At 41.9% G+C, this 19,190-nt stretch overlaps 1 protein-coding gene across 3 annotated transcripts in view; it reads right to left on the reverse strand.

Annotated features, from left to right (window-relative positions):
- Positions 1 to 1,391: 1,391 nt before the first annotated feature.
- Positions 1,392 to 19,190, reverse strand: part of SLC4A9 (solute carrier family 4 member 9) — a 983,109-nt gene continuing 965,310 nt past the window's right edge. For all 3 annotated transcript variants that reach the window (XM_073573700.1, XM_073573698.1, XM_073573697.1), the window contains 2 exons: positions 8,799 to 8,887; positions 1,392 to 1,533 (listed from right to left, as the gene is read on the reverse strand). In XM_073573700.1, the coding sequence (XP_073429801.1) occupies positions 8,834 to 8,887 (54 nt within the window). In that variant the 3' untranslated portion in view covers positions 1,392 to 1,533; positions 8,799 to 8,833. The remainder of the gene's footprint in view (positions 1,534 to 8,798; positions 8,888 to 19,190) is intronic.

Below are 19,190 nucleotides of genomic sequence, written 5' to 3' on the forward strand. Positions count from 1 at the left end.
CCAGTTTCCAGGAGTCTTCCTTTTGGAGGAAATAGAGGAGTTCATGTCATTACGGTCCCTAATGCGGGACCTGGATTTGACAGGACTGGTGACATTGGTCGAGTCAGAATTCAGGTAGCATCTGGAGTCTTTTCCTTTAGGATCTCTAATGGGAATAGATGAAGTCATGGAGGAGCTCTCTTGTCTGTGTTTTGTTTGTTTTGTTTGCTCATCGTTGCTGTCATAGTAACTGATGCTGCCTTTAAGATGATGTGAGGGAGTGCACTTGCGCACTGAGAATGTAAATCCGGCTGCAGATCTGTAGAAGCAAATTCAATCGCAGCAGCCACCGGTATAATTTTGTAAGAGCAGCAGAGATCCATGTAATAAATAGAAGAAGAGCCTAATAAACTGAGCCTCACCTCGCCGTTGGGGTCAGAAAATTTATTTTACTGACCCCGGAAATGCCGCAGGCTTGTGGGGCTGGGCGCTGCTGAGAAGAAGTGCGCCTGCGCGCCGGGTATGTAAAGCTATCTTGCTTAACCACGGCTGCAGATTCGCTTGTAATCCTGGTAATAGAATAAAATGACCGGCCGGGGGGACTGATGACAGCTGCGGGGGTTACGTCATGGGTCCAGCTGAGGTAAGGGAGCCTCTCCGCATCGTTGGAAAGCCGATATGTGTATCCACGCAGGGGTCAGGGAGCACTATTGCCTGAAATGGGGCTTGGGGTTGCTGCCAGGCAAGGGAGTTGTGCGCATGCGCCCGGTCTTTATTAGTAGCGTCTCTTACCGGGATCTTCGGTTTGCAGAACTCAAGGCTGTGGGAGCTTACTTTATCAGAGAGGTATCCTCTCTTTGTCCAGGGCCACCAGGAAGGTAGCTTGGGCTCCGTTTGACCGGTTTCAGACAGTGACTGGGTATTGTCAGGGGTCACCTCCGGAAATTAGCCAAAATAGAGTCTTAATCTGAAATAAAATAAAATGTGGATAATTGGTGGTAATACCAGCTTTGTAGGAGGTAATAGGACTGTTTCTGTGGGTCCAAAGGTGTTGCAGGGAAGCATCGCATAGGCGAGGTGTAAATGCCTCAAGGCTTCAGTCCAGTCAGATTGTGACAGGCCTCAAATGAAAATCATCCAAATTGGCCCAAAAAAGATTTTATGACAGAAAACTGACACAAAAATTGACTGTAATGCACTTATAAACAGTCTCTGATGTTTTGTCACCAAAAATATGCTAAATAGCGGGGTTTTATTGTAGAATTAATTGAGGAGTCCTCAGAGCCCTCAGACAGCGCAAAATACTCCATCAGCTGCCTAAGCCATGCGCCAGATTATGAGTTTTATATATATAGATTCTCAATGACACCATTTTCTCTTTTTACAACATCATTAAATAGCCAACAAATATGTCAAGTTGCATTCTTTTTAATATGAGATGTACAATTCCTATAATTATTGTAAAATAAATTAATAATAATAAGATTCAATACTGCATTGTCATAAAAAGTACGCTATTTCAATTCAGTATACAGCAGTGTTTTTTCTTCCACCCTGGGGAGAAAAGAAAATAAGTTTTATTTAATTATAGTAGCAAAAAAAACCTGCCACAATATTCAAAAGAACAATAATCATATTTCTCCTTTCTGCATAAGTAAATGTAAATAAAATGAAAATAAATGATAAATAAGATTATTGCTCCTAAAGCTGCCATTAGGGGAATCTTACAAGATTACTGAACTGAATAATAACATTGAAAACTACTCTTAAAGGGAACCTATCACCAGCATACACCGATATGAGTTACGGCCACCGCCTTTCTGGGCTTATCTACAGCATTCTATAATGCTATATACACACGTGGTCAAATTTGTTGGTACCCCTCGTTAAATGACAGAAAACACACAATGGTCACAGAAATAACTTGAATCTGACAAAAGTAATAAATAAAAAATCTATGAAAATGAACAAATGAAACTCAGACATTGCTTTTCAACCATGCGTCCACTGCTTTTTTTAAAAAAAAAATAAAGCTCATGAAATAGGCTTGGACAGAAATGATGGTACCCTTAACTTAAAATTTTGTTGCACAACCTTTTGAGGCAATCACTGCAATCAAATGATTCCTGTAACTGTGAATGAGACTAATGCAACTCTTGACAAGTATTTTGGGCCACTCCTCAAGAGCAAACTGCTTCAGTTGTCTCGTGTTTGAAGGTTGCCTTTTCCAGACGGCATGTTTCAGCTCTTTCCAAAGATGCTCAATTTAGGTCAGGGCTCATAGAAGGCCACCTCAGAATAGTCTAATGTTTTCCTCTTAGCCATTCTTGGGTGTTTTTAGCTGTGTGTTTTGGGTCATTATCCTGTTGCAAGACCCATGACACTGGGCAGCACATTTCTCTCTAGAATCTCTTGATAGTCCTCATATTTAATTGTACCCTGCACAGATTCTAGACATCCTGTGCCAGATTCAGCAAAGTAGCCCCAGAACATAACAGAGCATCCTCCATGTTTCACAGTAGGGACAGTGTTCTTTTATTGATATGCTTCATATTTCCATATGTGAACATAGAGATATTGTGCCTTGCCAAAAAGTTCCATTTTTGTCCATTGGACATTCTCCCAGAAGCTTTGTGGTTTTTCAACATGTAGTTAGGCAAATTCCTGTCTGTTTTTTTATGATTTTTTTTCAACAATGGTGTCCTCCTTTGTCATCTCCCATGAAGTCCACTTTGGCTAATACAGTGATTGATGGTATGATCTGACACTGATGTTCCTTGAGCTTGAAGTTCACCTTGAATTTGAATCTCTTTAGAAATTTTTCTGGGCTCTTTTGTTACCATTCATATTATCCGTCTCTATGATTTGTCATCAATTTTCCTCCTGGAGCCACATCCAGGGAGGGTGGCTACAGTCCCATGGAGCTTAAATTTCTGAATAATATGTGCAACTGTAGTCACAGGAACATCAAGCTGCTTGGAGATGGTCTTATAACTTTTACCTTTAACATGTATGTCTATAATTTCCTTTCTAATCTCCTGAGACAACTCTTTCCTTCGCTTCCTCTAGTCCATGTTGAGTGTCACCAAACAGCACAGTGAGTATCTGTAGCCCTCACTGTGCAGGCTCATTCAGGGTGTGTGCACACGTTGCGGATTCTGCTGCGGATTTTTCTGCACCGAGTCTGCAGAATCCGCAGGTAAATCCACAGGTCAAATGACCTGCGGTTTATCTGCAGATTTACTGCAGATTAGCCTGCGGTTTTCCCCTGTGGTTTGACACCTGTCATGCAGCAGGTGCCAAACCGCTGCGGAATCCGCACAAAGAATTGACATGCTGCGGATTTAAATCCGCGCAGAAAATTCTGCAATGTGTGCATTGCGTTTTTCTATTTTTCCATAGACTAAAAAGGTGCTGTACAACACAGCAGAAACTGCTGCGGACCCGGAGGGCCAAATCCGCTGTGGATCCGCAGCAAGATCCGCAGCAGGATCCGCAACGTGTGCACACACCCTCACTGATTCCAAGATTGTAGACACCTGTGATGCTAATTACTGGCTTCACCTTGAATTAACATGTCTGTTTTGTCACATTATTTTCAGGGGTACCATGATTTCTGTCCAGGCCTATTTCATGGGTTTTATTTTTTTAAATTCTGTGAAAGGATGGTTGAAATGCAATATCTGACTTTCATTTGTTCATTTTCATAGATTTTGGATTTATTATTACTTTTGTCAGATTCAAGTTATTTCTATGACCATTGTGGGTTTTTCTGTCATTAAACGAGGGGTACCAACAATTTTGACCATGTGTTTAAACTTTAATGAGTAAAATATTCACCTATGTTATGACAGTTTTGCAACATCTCTATATATAAAACTGAATGTATGCACAAGCTTAAAATAGTAATTACACCGCGCTATACTGGGAAAGACAAGGGTTAATATTAGACTACTCACTTGATAATGTATAGAAAAAACAAGATGTCCTGGAGGCTGGTTGCCTGGTCTTGGAAACATGGATAGCTGGCACAAAAAGTGGGATGAATAAATAAATAAATAAATAAATAAAGCCTATTTGTTTTGTTTTAGAAAATAAGCTACTCACTTGTTAGTGTATATAAAAAAACGTAATGTCCTTAAGGCTGATCGCTTTGTCTTGAAAATGTAAGTAGCTGCCAAAAAAGTGAATGAATAAATAAACAAGTAGAGTACGCTTATCTTACAAAAAGGGGGGCAACCCCTTAAGGGTTAAAAGAGATTCTGCTAGATTTACTTATTAGTGAATCCGACCATAAGTGCATCCAACCTTGGAACTGTTACTGGGATATTGGCTGGCACATGTCCCCTAATCCTGGTTTAAATATAATTACTAATAAAAAGATTTGAATATCAGATAAAAAGCCAAAAGGTACCAAGGAATTGATGGTTCGGGTGGAGGCTGAGGCTAACCTTGCCGAATGCCAGTGGCTGAATATCCTTAGATAAATCAAGAGCACCTGGTACTAGACTGTTATATGCAGAGGCAGACCTGTGACATAGATGAGGGTTAGAGGAGGCTTGTGCTCGCTGGTATAGTGCAGGGAGGGGTGGCACTTACTTGGAAGCTGGTGATCGGTGGTGCAGTCAAGCGTGCTAGATGGGGCGGGTGATGACCGCTGCTGCTGGGCAGTGAAGCAGTGCGGATCGCCGCTACCTCGCATGCTCCGGCCATGAGCGACGCTGAGGAGGTCGGCGTGTGGTGGGGGCAGGGTGTAGCGTGACGTCACACTGGGAAAGGACGGTTGTCAACCCTGATGAAGAGAGAAGTTCTTTCGAAACGCGTTGGTTTTGTGCCACTAGCAAGCCCCTCCCTGCACTATACCAGCGAGCACAAGCCTCCTCTAACCCTCATCTATGTCACAGGTCTGCCACTGCATATAACAGTCTAGTACCAGGTGCTCTTGATTTATCTAAGGATATTCAGCCACTAGCATTCGGCAAGGTTAGCCTCAGCCTCCACCCGAACCATCTATCATTATTCCTTGGTACCTTTTGGCTTTTTATCTGATATTCAAATCTTTTTATTAGTAATTATATTTAAACCAGGATTAGGGGACATGTGCCAGCCAATATCCCAGTAACAGTTCCAAGGTTGGATGCACTTATGGTCGGATTCATCATTAAGTAAGTCTAGCAGAATCTCTTTTAACCCTTAAGGGGTTGCCCCCCTTTTTGTAAGAAAAGCGTACTCTACTTGTTTATTTATTCATTCACTTTTTTGGCAGCTACTTACATTTTCAAGACAAAGCGATCAGCCTTAAGGACATTACGTTTTTTAAATACACTAACAAGTGAGTAGCTTATTTTCTAAAACAAAACAAATAGGCTTTATTTATTTATTTATTTATTCATTCATTTATTCATCCCACTTTTTGTGCCAGCTATCCATATTTCCAAGACCAGGCAACCAGCCTCCAGGACATCTTGTTTTTTCTATACATTATCAAGTGAGTAGTCTAATATTAACCCTTGTCTTTCCCAGTATAGCGCGGTGTAATTACTATTTTAAGCTTGTCTCTTTTTAGCAGGTATTAGCACAGAACCTGTCAATCACCAGCAGCATCTGGGAACACCCAATTTTTTCTTCTGGGCCAAGTGGACTAGCGCCAGTGTGTCATTCTATTATTTGAATGTATGTACAGTTAGGTCCATATATATTTGGACAGAGACAACATTTTTCTAATTTTGGTTCTAGACATTACCACAATGAATTACAAAACAATTCCAATGCAGTTGAAGTTCAGACTTTCAGCTTTCTTTTGAGGGTATCCACATTAAAATTGGATGAAGGGTTTAGGAGTTTCAGCTCCTTAACATGTGCCACCCTGTTTGTAAAGGGACCAAAAGTAATTGGACAGATTAAATAATTGTAAATAAAATGTTCATTTCTAGCACTTGGTTGAAAACCCTTTATTGGCAATGACTGCCTGAAGTCTTGAACTCATGGACATCACCAGACGCTGTGTTTCCTCCTTTTTGACGCTCTGCCAGGCCTTCACTGTGGTGGTTTTCAGTTGCTGTTTGTTTGTGGGCCTTTCTGTCTGAAGTTTAGTCTTTAATAAGTGAAATGCATGCTCAATTGGGTTGAGATCAGGTGACTGACTTGGCCATTCATGAATATTCCACTTCTTTGCTTTAATAAACTCCTGGGTTGCTTTGGCTTTATGTTTTGGGTCATTGTCCATCTGTAGTATGAAACGACGACCAATCAGTTTGGCTGCATTTGGCTGGATCTGAGCACACAGTACGGCTCTGAATACCTCAGAATTCATTCGGCTGCTTCTGTCCTGTGTCACATCATCAATAAACACTAGTGACCCAGTGCCACTGGCAGCCATGCATGCCCAAGCCATCACACTGCCTCCGCCGTGTTTTACAGATGATGTGGTATGCTTTGGATCATGAGCTGTACCACGCCTTCGCCATACTTTTCTCTTTCCTTCATTCTGGTAGAGGTTGATTTTGGTTTCATCTGTCCAAAGAATGTTCTTCCAGAACTGTGCTTGCTTTTTTAGATTTTTTTTTAGTAAAGTCCAGTCTAGCCTTTTTATTCTTGATGCTTATGAGTAGCTTGCACCGTGCAGTGAACCCTCTGTATTTACTTTCATGCAGTCTTCTCTTTATGGTAGATTTGGATATTGATACGCCTACCTCCTGGAGAGTGTTGTTCACTTGGCTGGCTGTTGTGAAGGGGTTTCTCTTCACCATGGAAACTATTCTGCGATCATCCACCACTGTTGTCTTCCGTGGCCCCCCAGGTCTTTTTGCATTGATGAGTTCACCAGTGCTTTCTTTCTTTCTCAGGATGTACCAAACTGTAGATTTTGCCACTCCTAATGCCTAATGTTGTAGCAATTTCTCAGATTTTTTTTTCTGTTTTTGCAGCTTAAGGATGGCTTGTTTCACCTGCATGGAGAGCTCCTTTGACCGCATGTTTCCTTCACAGCAAAACCTTCCAAATGCAAGCACCACACCGCAAATTAACTCCAGGCCTTTTATCTGCTTAATTGAGAATGACATAACAAAGGGATTGCCCACATCTGTCCATGAAATAGCCTTGGAGTCAATTGTCCAATTACTTTTGGTAACTTTAAAAACAGGGTGGCACATGTTAAGGAGCTGAAACTCCTAAACCCTTCATCAAATTTTAATGTGGATACCCTCAAATGAAAGATGAAAGTCTGAACTTCAACTGCATCTGAATTGTTTTGTTTACAATTCATTGTGGTAATGTCTACATTTAGAACCAAAATTAGAAAAATGTTGTCTCTGTCCAAATATATATGGACCTAACTGTATGTGTGTGTATCACCAACCAATCACGAAGCATATTTTTCTTAAAGGGATCTCCAGTATGGAAGGCAGGGAAAATCCATCCAGTGCTTTGGTTCTCACCCAAGGCCCCTCTAAAGGGATCGCTGGTATGGAAATGAGGGCAAATCCACTCTGCACTTTGGTACTGACCCCATGCCTCTCTTAAAGGAATCCCGGGTATGGAAATCAGGGCAATTGCCTCAAATGCTCTGGTACTGACCCCAGGCTCTCTTAAAGGGATCTCCTGTACGGAAGTTAGGGTAAATCCCTCAGCGCTCTGATTCTTACCTCAGGCTTCTTTAAAAGGGATCATTGGTATGGAAGTCAGGGCAAATCCACTAAGTGCTCTGGTCCTGACGCCAGGCCTCTCTTAAAGGGATCCCCGGTATGGAAGTTAGGACCGTTCCACTCAGCGCTCTGGTTCTGACCCCAGGCTGACGGGATGATGTGGGATATTAGGGGTAGTATTCCGGTGGCTCTGGCTGACGGGATGATGCGGGATATTAAGGAGAGTAGTCTGGTGGCTCTGGCTGACGGGATGATGCGGGATATTAGGGGTAGTAGTCCGGTGCCTCTGGCTGATGGGATGATGTGAGATATTAGGGGTAGTAGTCCAGTGGCTCTGACGGGATGATGTGGGATATTAGGGGTAGTAGTCCGGCTGGATAGGGGGGTGAGGGGACCATGTATACCAGGATAGGGGGTGAGAGGACCATGCATTCCAGGATTGGGGGGTGAGAGGACCATGCATATCAGGATTGGGGGGTGAGGGCACCATGCATACCAGGATAGGGGGGTGAGAGGACCATGCATACCAGGATAGGTGGGTGAAGGGACCATGCATTCCAGGATAGGGGGTGAGGGGACCATGCATTCCAGGATAGGGGGTGAGGGGACCATGCATTCCAGGATAGGGGGTGAGGGGACCATGCATTCCAGGATTGGGGGGTGAGAGGACCATGCATACCAGGATTGGGGGGTGAGAGGACCATGCATACCAGGATTGGTGGGTGAGGGCACCATGCATACCACGATAGGGATGAGGGGGAACCATGCATATCACGATAGGGATGAGGGGGTGCCATGCATACCAGGATTAGGGGGTGAGAGAACCATGAATATGGTATATGGATAAGCGGGTACCATGCATACCAGGATTGGGGGGTGAGGGTACCATACATACCAGGATAGGGATGAGGGGTGCAACACATTCCAGGATGGGAGACCATATACCAATAAAAAATTCCCACCATCCGGGCGTAGAATGGGTTTATAGCTAGTATAGATATAATCATTATAATTTGTTATAACTAACCGTAGTTAGTTACGATGCCTGGGCAGCGCCGGGCTCATCAGCTAGTTAACTATAAAGTTACAGTAAATTAGCTATCAAATGCACAATATAGTTCAGTAGAAAACATTCTGTTGTACACTTAATTGTTACAATTGATAACCATAGCTTACCATTTCTCTTTGCAGAAGAGGACTACATCTCTGTGCTAATTTACGGAAATGTTAATTTCAGGAGCTTTTTCTTGATATTTTAACTCCGTCTAAAGCATAACAAGAAAATATAAAAAAAAAAAGGAAAAACATTAACTGCAAAATATTATTTGACTTAGCAAAACAATATTATACCAAAAAATGTGCTCAGAATATTTTAGAGTGAAGCTCTTTTCCTTTATTTGTCATTGTTGCTTTTGCTAACTGGAACTCAATGAGTTATTGTGAGAATTGACTGGGGTGTCTTTCAGAAATATCCATGTCATTTTTCCTCAGTAACTTTTAAACTGTCCTGCTATTCAGTTAATATTCAGGCACATTTTAGGTAAAATTTATATTCTGTAAAAAATACAGTACCCGGCTAGCTGACAAGTCAAGCAGGGAGTTGATTACTGGGATTCTAATATGTTCATGTGTTCAATCATTGTGTATAAATAAATGTGTGAATGAATAGTTGCCCGAAGTCATTATTTTGAGACAAAAAAAAATTAAATCCCAATATTACATATTAAAACAGAATAAAAAAAAGTGTTAGAGTAAAATGACAGTTTTATTTAGCTAAAGACAAGTACAATACTTACAAAAGTTCTTCACCACCCTTAACCACAAAAAATAGCACAGTTGTGGCCAAAAGTATTGACACCCCTGCAGTTTCTTCCTGAAAATGATTGCAAACACAAATTCTTTGGTATTATTATCTTCATTTAATTTGTCTTAAATGAAAAAACACAAAAAGAATTGTCCTAAAGCCAAATTGGATATAATTCCACACCAAACATAAAAGAGAGGGTGGACAAAAGTATTGCCACAGTTCGAAAAATCATGTGATGCTTCTCTAATTTGTGTAATTAACAGCACCTGTAACTTACCTGTGGCACCTAACAGGTGTTGGCAATAACTAAATCACACTTGCAGCCAGTGGACATGGATTAAAGTTGACTCAACCTCTGTCCTGTGTCCTTGTGTGTACCACATTGAGCATGCAGAAAAGAAAGAAGACCAAAGAACTGTCTGAGGACTTGAGAAACCAAATTGTGGTGAACCATGAGCAATCTCAAGGCTACAAGTCCATCTCCAAAGACCTGAATGTTCCTGTGTCTACCGTGCGCAGTGTCATCAAGAAGTTTAAAGCTCATGGCACTGTGGCTAACCTCCCTAGATGGGGACGGAAAAGAAAAATTGACAAGAGATTTCAATGCAAGATTGTGCGGATGTTGGATAAAGAACCTCGACTAACATCCAAACAAGTTCAAGCTGCCCTGCAGTCCGAGGGTACAACAGTGTCAACCCGTACTATCCGTCGGTGTCTGAATGAAAAGGGACTGTATGGTAGGAGACCCAGGTAGACCCCACTTCTTACCCCAAGACATAAAAAAGCCAGGCTGGAGTTTGCCAAAACTTTCCTGAAAAAGCCTAAAACGTTTTGGAAGAATGGGCAGCACGGTGGCTCAGTGGTTAGCGCTGCAGCCTTGCAGCGCTGGGGTCCTGGGTTCAAATCCCACCAAGGACAACATCTGCAAGGAGTTTGTATGTTCTCCCCGTGTTTGCGTGGGTTTCCTCCGGGTACTCCGGTTTCCTCCCACATTCCAAAGACATATACTGATAGGGAATTTAGATTGTGAGCCCCATCGGGGACAGTGATGATAATGTGTGCAAACTGTAAAGCGCTGCGGAATATGTTAGCGCTATATAAAAATAAAGATTATTATTATTATTATTCTCTGGTCAGATGAGACAAAAGTAGAGCTTTTTGGGCAAAGGCATCAACATAGAGTTTACAGGAGAAAAAAAGAGGCATTCAAAGAAAAGAACACGGTCCCTACAGTCAAACATGGTGGAGGTTCCCTAATGTTTTGGGGTTGCTTTGCTGCCTCTGGCACTGGACTGCTTGACCGTGTGCATGGCATTATGAAGTCAGAAGACTACCAACAAATTTTGCAGCATAATGTAGGGCCCAGTGTGAGAAAGCTGGGTCTCCCTCAGAGGTCATGGGTCTTCCAGCAGGACAATGACCCAAAACACACTTCAAAAAGCACTAGAAAATGGTTTGAGAGAAAGCACTGGAGACTTCTAAGGTGGCCAGCAATGAGTCCAGACCTGAATCCCATAGAACACCTGTGGAGAGATCTAAAAATGGCAGTTTGGAGAAGGCACCTTTCAAATATCAGGGACCTGGAGCAGTTTGCCAAAGAAGAATGGTCTAAAATTCCAGCAGAGCATTGTAAGAAACTCATTGATGGTTACCGGAAGCGGTTGGTCGCAGTTACTTTGGCTAAAGGTTGTGCAACCAAGTATTAGGCTGAGGGTGCCAATACTTTTGTCTGGCCCATTTTTGGAGTTTTGTGTGAAATGATCAATGTTTTGCTTTTTGCTTCATTCTCTTTTGTGCTTTTTTCATTTAAGACAAATTAAATGAAGATAATAATACCAAAGAATTTGTGTTTGCAATCATTTTCAGGAAGAAACGGAGTATTATCAGACAGAATTGCAAGGGTGTCAATACTTTTGGCCACAACTGTAGGTGCTAACCATGGAAACTCACTCTAGATGTTTCAAGATGGCACAATTAATCAATAAGAACTCTACAGTAATAGAAATATTAAAATGGCCATACACAAGATAGTTGTCGACCAACATGGCAATGTCTTACAACCATACATCTCTACCATCCTGAATCCATTGGGGCAATCCCAGATTTTTTAGCTGTACCTGTATGTAGTGATTTAAAGCATAAAATATACAGTTGAATAAAATGGGGGAGTAGGGACCCAACAGTTCCCTACTCCTCTATCACTTGTTGACTGACAGTCTCTATCTATCAGCAAAGGTAAGCGCTGTATTCGTCCTTGCACAAGAGAGGCAGAGGGGACTATTCACAAGAATGTCTGACAATGTGACTAGAAGCCTGAAGTTTCCTCTAGGATAATAATAATGAGAGCAATACCTAAAGGGTGGTCACTTGTGATGAACCGAAAGAGAGGTAAGAGTATATTATGTTCTGTGGGGCATCATCATATTATCTGTTGGGGCATCATAATGTTTGTTGACATCATACTGTATGGAAACACTAAGGATCTTCACTAGGAGCAATGTTTCTGTGTGGGTGCAGAAAAAGGAATAAACCAGGTTAGAGAAGTGGATTAACATGAAAAAAAGATTTCCACAGGAGAGGTAGTCTGTGTGTCATGGATGAACTGGTCATGGAGGCCTGGCAGCTGGTAATAGAGGTTTCACAGATAGGCTTAGTACAAGCCACACTGTTTACAAGATCCCGTGTACAGGGATCTACACTTACATAGGGGCCCCTTGGTTGGGGCCACTGAGTCAGCTGCTGACCGGTGGAGAAAGCTAAAGGCAAGAAGGGTCGCCATGCAGGATTATAGTCAAAAGGACTAGAGCTATAGGTCAGGTAAGCAGAACTTATTGACTTGCAGTGAAAGTCAGAGACCAAATGGTTTTAAATAAAGGAAAATCAAAACCAATGAACCCCATCATTCCCTGATCTAGCAGCACCAAAAGTCCCAGGAAAAAATTGGATTATAGCAGTCACGCATCACTGGTAGTAAAGATGGGGTGTGGTCTAGCGGCTGAAGCAGAGACAGGGAAACACAAACCGCAACAGATAATACAGACAGTGACTTTGCACTGACGAGGGGCAGTACCTCAAAACACAGTGTCTGCTAATTGTGATTCTGGCTTGGCTTTTATCCTAAGTCATGTAACAAGGCTCGTTAAAGGGTCGACATTGACTTTTAGGATTGCTACTTCCAATGGGTGGCACTAGAGTTCTAGTCCTCTTCCTCTCTAAAGAGACAATTTTCATAATTCGCATATTTCCCAGAGGAGTATTACGTCTTTAAGTCTCCTCATCTCGGCATGCTTAGCATGTCATTCTCCGCAAGGAGAAATGATACTTCTTGGATAGCATTCCAAAATGGAAACTGTTGTGAATTCCCTTGCTCAGACTTCTGAGCCGAAGCTCCCTGTGCTCCCTCTGGTGGTTACTGGGAGTAGTGGAGCTGGCCAGTTTGATGGAAGTTTGCCACCTGACGATGATGATTGGGAATCTGGGATTACTGGCTGGGAGCAAATAAGTGAGCAGGCTTCCCTTAGTGGTTGCTGGTGATTTCCTCCTTGTGCATTATGAGTTCTTCTGTCTCCTGCCTGATCTGCATGGTTCAGCTAAGTGATTCTTTTGCTAATCCTTTACATCTAATCTGGTTGTGCTTTTTTTTGCTTTCTGCTTTGTTGCGAGGGTTCAGCGTACTCCCTGCTGGGGGCAGCGATAGGCCCAACTCCATATGTTACAGCTAGTGTCAGTCTGTCCAGTCCCCTGTTATATTAGTATCTTTTGCTTTGCTTCCAGTTCACACCAGAGTGCTGATCTAACGGGGGTGATGTCGTTTGGTCTCAGGTTTTTTGTATATCAGATGTGTTGGATTTTTTAGGGTTTTTGAGTGATTGCAGGCAGTATCTTTTCTGTCCTGTCCTATCTAGACAGTTTGGGCCCCATCATTTGCTCAGTCTATTTTCTGCCTATGTTTGTGTCTCATCTTGTCTCACCGACTATATATGTTCCTTTGGGGATCTGCTTCGGGGTAGTTTAGATTTCATCTTTCAGCCTTAAGCCTTAGGTAGTCCTCCGGCTGTGCCGAGGCATCTAGAGCATCGTAGGAACGCTCCACGGCTACTGCTAGTTGTGTTGTTAGGATCAGGGGTCTGCAATTTGCTGAGTTACCAACCTCTCTGGTTTCCTGGTGGCTTAGCCTATTCCTGCTATCCTTCTCGGTGACCCGTTCATAACAGGAAATGATGCAACTTTGGAGCCCTGCAGTGTTTCCAATCATTAGTTTTCCACCACATATGGGGTATTGGCGTACTCAGGAGAAATCGCACAACAAATTTCATAGTGCATTTTCTCTTGTTACCCTTACGAAAATGAAAAATTTGGTGCTAAAGTAACATTTATGCGGAAAAAGTAAAATGTTCATTTTTTCCTTACACATTCCATTAATTTCTGTGAAGCACCTGAAGAGTTAATACATTTTTGAATGTGGTTTTGAGCACCTTGAAGGGTGCAGTTTTTAAAATGGTGCCACTTTTGGATATTTTCTGTTATATATGGTGCAGTTTTACCTATTAACCCTCGTGTAACTGAAAAATTTGCAGCAAATAAATAAATGATATTTTCACCACTATAAGTTATATTTCCACAGCCCAATGTTATAAAATTCTGTGATTCTGTGATTCTTTGATGCACCTGTGGGTTTAAAATACTCACTACACCCCAACATGAAATCCTTACCCAGTTATGTTTCCAATATGTGGTCATTTGGGGGGACAGTTTACTTGCACCTCAGGGGCTCGGCTAAAGGAGTCCACAATCTATTCAAACAGAATCTGTGGTCTAAAATCCAAATAGTGTTCTACCCATCCGATCAATGTAGTGGTTCAAATAGTAGTGTAATACCACATATGGTGTACTGTCACATTTGGTAAAAATTACATAGCAAATTATGTGGTCCATTTTCTCTTATTACCCCTCATGTAAATTAGAAATTTTTGCTAAAACAGTATTTTAGTGGAAAAAATTGAATTTTCTGTTTTCACATAGAAATGTTCGGGAAACAATTGTAGGTTAAAAACTCCCAGTATAGTCCTAAATTAATCCCTTGAGGAGTCAAGTTTCCCAAACTGGGTCATTTGCGGAGGGTTTCTGCTCTTTTGGAATGTCAGGGGCTCTGCAAACTGGCATTTACTATCTATTCCTGTTGAATTTACGAGCCAAAAATCAAAAGGCTCTCTTGTCTTTCCGCACTGTACCACCATATGCCAAAACAACAGTTTTTGACCACTTTTGGGGTAGTTTCGCATTTGAGAGAAATTGCATAACACATTATGAGGTCTTTTCTCTTCTATCTATTGTAAAAATTAAAAATTTGGGGCAAAACAGCATTTCAGTTGAAACAACGTAATTTTTGTTTTCAGATCTACATTTTAAAAAGTTTGCGAAGCACCTACGGATTCAACAAGCTCAACACGGCCATAGATGAATTATGACCTGACAGAATCCAGAACCTGCGATCATTGGTTGACCCTGTCAAAGGGGGTCTTTTAACCCTATTTATTCACTAAGGTACCACTGACACGATTAGCAGTGGCATTTAGGGGGTTAATCGGCCCGATCGATACCACCCAGGGCCGATACTGCAGCGTGTCATGTTATGAATGAGTCACCGAAGGAGGAAAAAACAAAAATACAAACTAAGTCCAGAAAACCGGAGAGGTTGGTAACTATCGGATTGCAGACCCCTGATCCTATTCACACAACTAACAGTAGCCGTGGGGGGTTCCTACGGTGCCCTAGACCCCTCATTCACAGCCGGAGAACTAAATAAGCCTAAAGAAAGAAAGGGGAAATCTAAACTGCCCCAGAGCAGACCCCAAAGCAATAGACAGCCCCCAACATGTATTGTCGGTGAAAAGCAGATGAAAACACAAACACAAACAGAAAGACAGATTGAGCAAACGATGGGGCCCAACTAACTAATTAGGAAAGGACAGAAAAGATGCTGGCTGCAATCCGCAAAAATTCTGCCTAAATAATGTCCAACACGTCTGATAGAAAAAAGGCCCTGAAATCACTAGACTTCAAAATCACTATATCAGCACTCGGGTATATTCTGAAGACTGAGCAAAAGATCAACTTAACCAGAGACAAAAATGGAGCTCAGCCTGTACCAACAAGGGCAGGCAGAACACAAACACTAAGTAAACAGACAATATCTCATGGAAAAATAAGAGAGCAAATACTTAGCTTTCAGAAGACAGGTACTGAACTGGTTTGCAAGAGCTTAGAGCAGAAAGGATCACCAGCACCCCTGTAGGGCGTCGGCTGCCTTATATCCACTCAGTGATTCCGGGTGTCCAATCAGGCTCCACCTGTTCAGATGACAGGTTCTTCCCAACCCAATCAATTTCACTACCTCTCTTCACCAGCAGAGGGAGTTCATCAGACATCAACGGTGAAGGGGAAAATGAACTCACAACAGTGTCAGCTGTCATGTACAGCTGTCACCCACAAGAATTTTAGCCACCGAGCGGTGCTATTCTCTTATTCCTGGTCGCGATTTTAACCCCATTACCCCCAAGGGTGGTTTGCATGTTAATGACCAGGCCAATTTTTACAATTCTGACCACTGTCCCTTTATAAGGTAATAACTCTGGAACGCTTCCATGAATCCTGGTGATTCTGATACTGTTTTCTTGTGACATATTGTACATCATGATAGTGGTAAAAAATTTTTGATATGACTTGCATTTTTTTGTGAAAAAAAATGGAAATTTAATGAAAATTTTGAAAATTTCACAATTTTCAAAATTTGAGTCTTAAATCATAGAGATATGTCACACAAAATACTTAATAATTAACATTTCCCACATGTTTCCTTTACATCAGCACAATTTTGGAACCAAATTTTTTTTTGTTAGGAAGTTATAAGGGTTAAAAATTAAGCAGTGATTTCTCATAAACACTATTTTTTATTTAGGGACCAAATCACATTTGAAGTCACTTTGAGGGGTATATATAATAGAAAATACCCAAAAGTTACACCATTCTAAAATCTGCACCCCTCAAGGTGCTCAAAACCACATTCAAGAAGTTTATTAACCCTTCAGGTGCTTCACAGGAATTTTTGGAATGTTCAAAAAAAAAAAAAACACAACATTTAACTTTTTTCACAAAAAATTTAATTCAGATACATTTTTTTTATTTTGACAATTGTAACAGGAGAAATTTGACCCCAAAAGTTGTTGTACAATTTGTCATGAGTATGCTGATACCCCATGGCAGATTTCAGTGGGCGCACTGCGCATATGCCTGCCATTTTCACCCAGAAGAAGAAGCCGGGGGACTTCAGGGGAGCCTGCAGGGACAACAGAGGTACTGGGTGGGTGATCGGGGGACCCCATTTCTCTCTTCTCTGAGGTGCGATCACATCATTGGAGAGAGAAATTAATTGGAAAATCAGACTTTTTTACTTTTGTGGTTGCCGTTACGGCAAACACAACATCGGCAACACCGGAGTCGGTAAAAACCAACCCGATTCATGTTCTCTGGGGTCTTGGCTACCCCTGGCAACCAAGACCACAGAGAATTCCCGGTGCGGGGGGACGCTATAACCTTATACCTCAGCACCACTTTTTAAAAAGAGGCGCTGTGGCTTAAGTAACCTTAGCTGCTGCCGTTGAAAGGCGCATCGGCGGTCGTTAAGGGGTTAAATGTAACTCATCATTCTCCCCTGCTCTCGATGATCTCCGACAGAGCAGGGGAGAATGACGAGAGCCGTGTTCAGCGACCGGCGCCGGGGAACAGCGCTAACTGCAACGCTTATTCCCTGGCGCCCGTCCATGTGGTAATGATGCGGCACTCACATGCCACATGTGTGCCGCAAGTAGTAAACACACGGACACTGACCTCTCCAGTATCGGAAATATCAGGACATGCGAAATAGGCATTATAGCTGGTTTTTATGTTTGGCAGTTCTCACATACTAAAAGACCCTTTTTATTGCAAAAAATAGTTTTTGCATCACCACATTTTGAAAGCTATAATTTTTCCATATTTTGGTCCACAAAGTCACGTGAGGTCTTGTTTTTTGTATGATGAGCTGACGTTTTTATTGGTATCATTTTCGAGCACAAGACATTTTTTGATCGCTTTCTATTCCGATTTTTGGGAGACAGAATGAGCAAAAACCAGCAATTCATGAATTTTTTTTTGGGGGGGCGTTTACACCTTTCCGCGTGTTGTAAATTTGATTAGGCTGTTTTATTCTTCGGGTCAGTATGATTACAGCGATACCTCATTTATACTTTTTTTATGTTTTGGTGCTTTTATATAATAAAAGCTATTTTATAGAAAAAATAATTGTTTGAACATCACTTTATTCTGACAGCTATAACTTTTTTATTTTTTCGCTGATGATGCTGTATCATGGCATGTTCATTAGAAAAATGTTCCTTATAGCAATAAAGATAATGATATAAAACATGTGTAATCAATGATGACTTGCAATAATTATAGATGAGCAAACAAATGAAGTAATGTGGAAACCACCTAAATTTTCTCAATAAATACTGAGCTGGTCAACCAATAAAGTTCAGAAATCATTTTGAGACACAACTGCTTGCATTTGTACTCTTATTTCTCCGGCCATAAACCTTCTCACATACAATTTGGCAGCAGGCAGTTAAGATGAGAACACACGCATCCCGTGTGCCCTAACATTTGGCGTCCATAGGTGGGTGGGATGAAAGTTCGGAGATGAGCAGCCACAAGGGTGACCTCCAATATTAGATCGAACCACTCGAGGGTGGATAGTGCACCTCCTACTAGGTAAGAAAATCATTTATCTTGCCTATAACCTTCCAGTGCTTCCATGCTGAGATAAACGTCAGTCAGCTGTCAGACTCAGACATAGTGACCGATCTGATAAGTCCTAGTGTAATGCCTGCTGGAGTGTAGTAGCAAATAACCACCGCAAGGCGGTGCAGGTGAAGGAAGGCAGGTACGCGTGCAAGGGATTGAAGAAGAATATGTCTTTATTGCCACCTCCCCTTTAAGAGTTCCCATATAGATATATTGTAAATATTGTATATATATGATTATGCTCCAGTACTGCTACACTATTGTGTATTACCGCCGTGCTCACATTACATGTGTTACCATGCTATATAGATTGTAATGTATTGTAATATGTTTTGTATTAGTTTATTGCAAGCCAGTGCATCCTTCGGGTTCAATAGTGGAGGGCACTGTTAGTATATAGTTCCATAGACTGGGTAAGTGTAGTTCTGTTGCAGGCCACTAGATGGGGGTATATTAGTGGGCCTTGTTAGGTATAGTTGATAGGTAGTTCACATAAGGGTTAACTGTAGGAGGCGCTGCTATGGGTTAAGCAAGTGTAGGTTATAAGAATAAGTCAGAAGGGCGAGCACACCCGAAGTGTCCACAAGGGCTCTAGGCCCAGGACACCATAGCAGCTACGCAAAGTTGTGGAAAAGCAGAAAAGCATGGGCACAGTCACATGGTTGCTGGAAAAGCTCGGAGCACCCGTGGAAATTACAGTTTATGACAGCAGCAGGAATGGAAAGGAAAAAATGGTCCAAGAGGCATGCAGGGCGAAGAGTATACACCACGTGGCAGATCTTAAATAGGGCTGAAGCCTGCAAGTCTGAACGGGATCCCCTATATCTTGAGGTCTCACAGGAGTGATGCTATGGTACCGCCTAGGGCGCTACTACCCCAGAATGTGCGTGAGGATGTAGAAAGTAAGCAAGGAAACGTGC

The sequence above is a fragment of the Dendrobates tinctorius genome, unplaced genomic scaffold, assembly GCF_039654945.1.
Source record: "Dendrobates tinctorius isolate UK_male_01 unplaced genomic scaffold, ASM3965494v1 ptg000036l, whole genome shotgun sequence".
Lineage (NCBI taxonomy): Eukaryota > Metazoa > Chordata > Amphibia > Anura > Dendrobatidae > Dendrobates > Dendrobates tinctorius.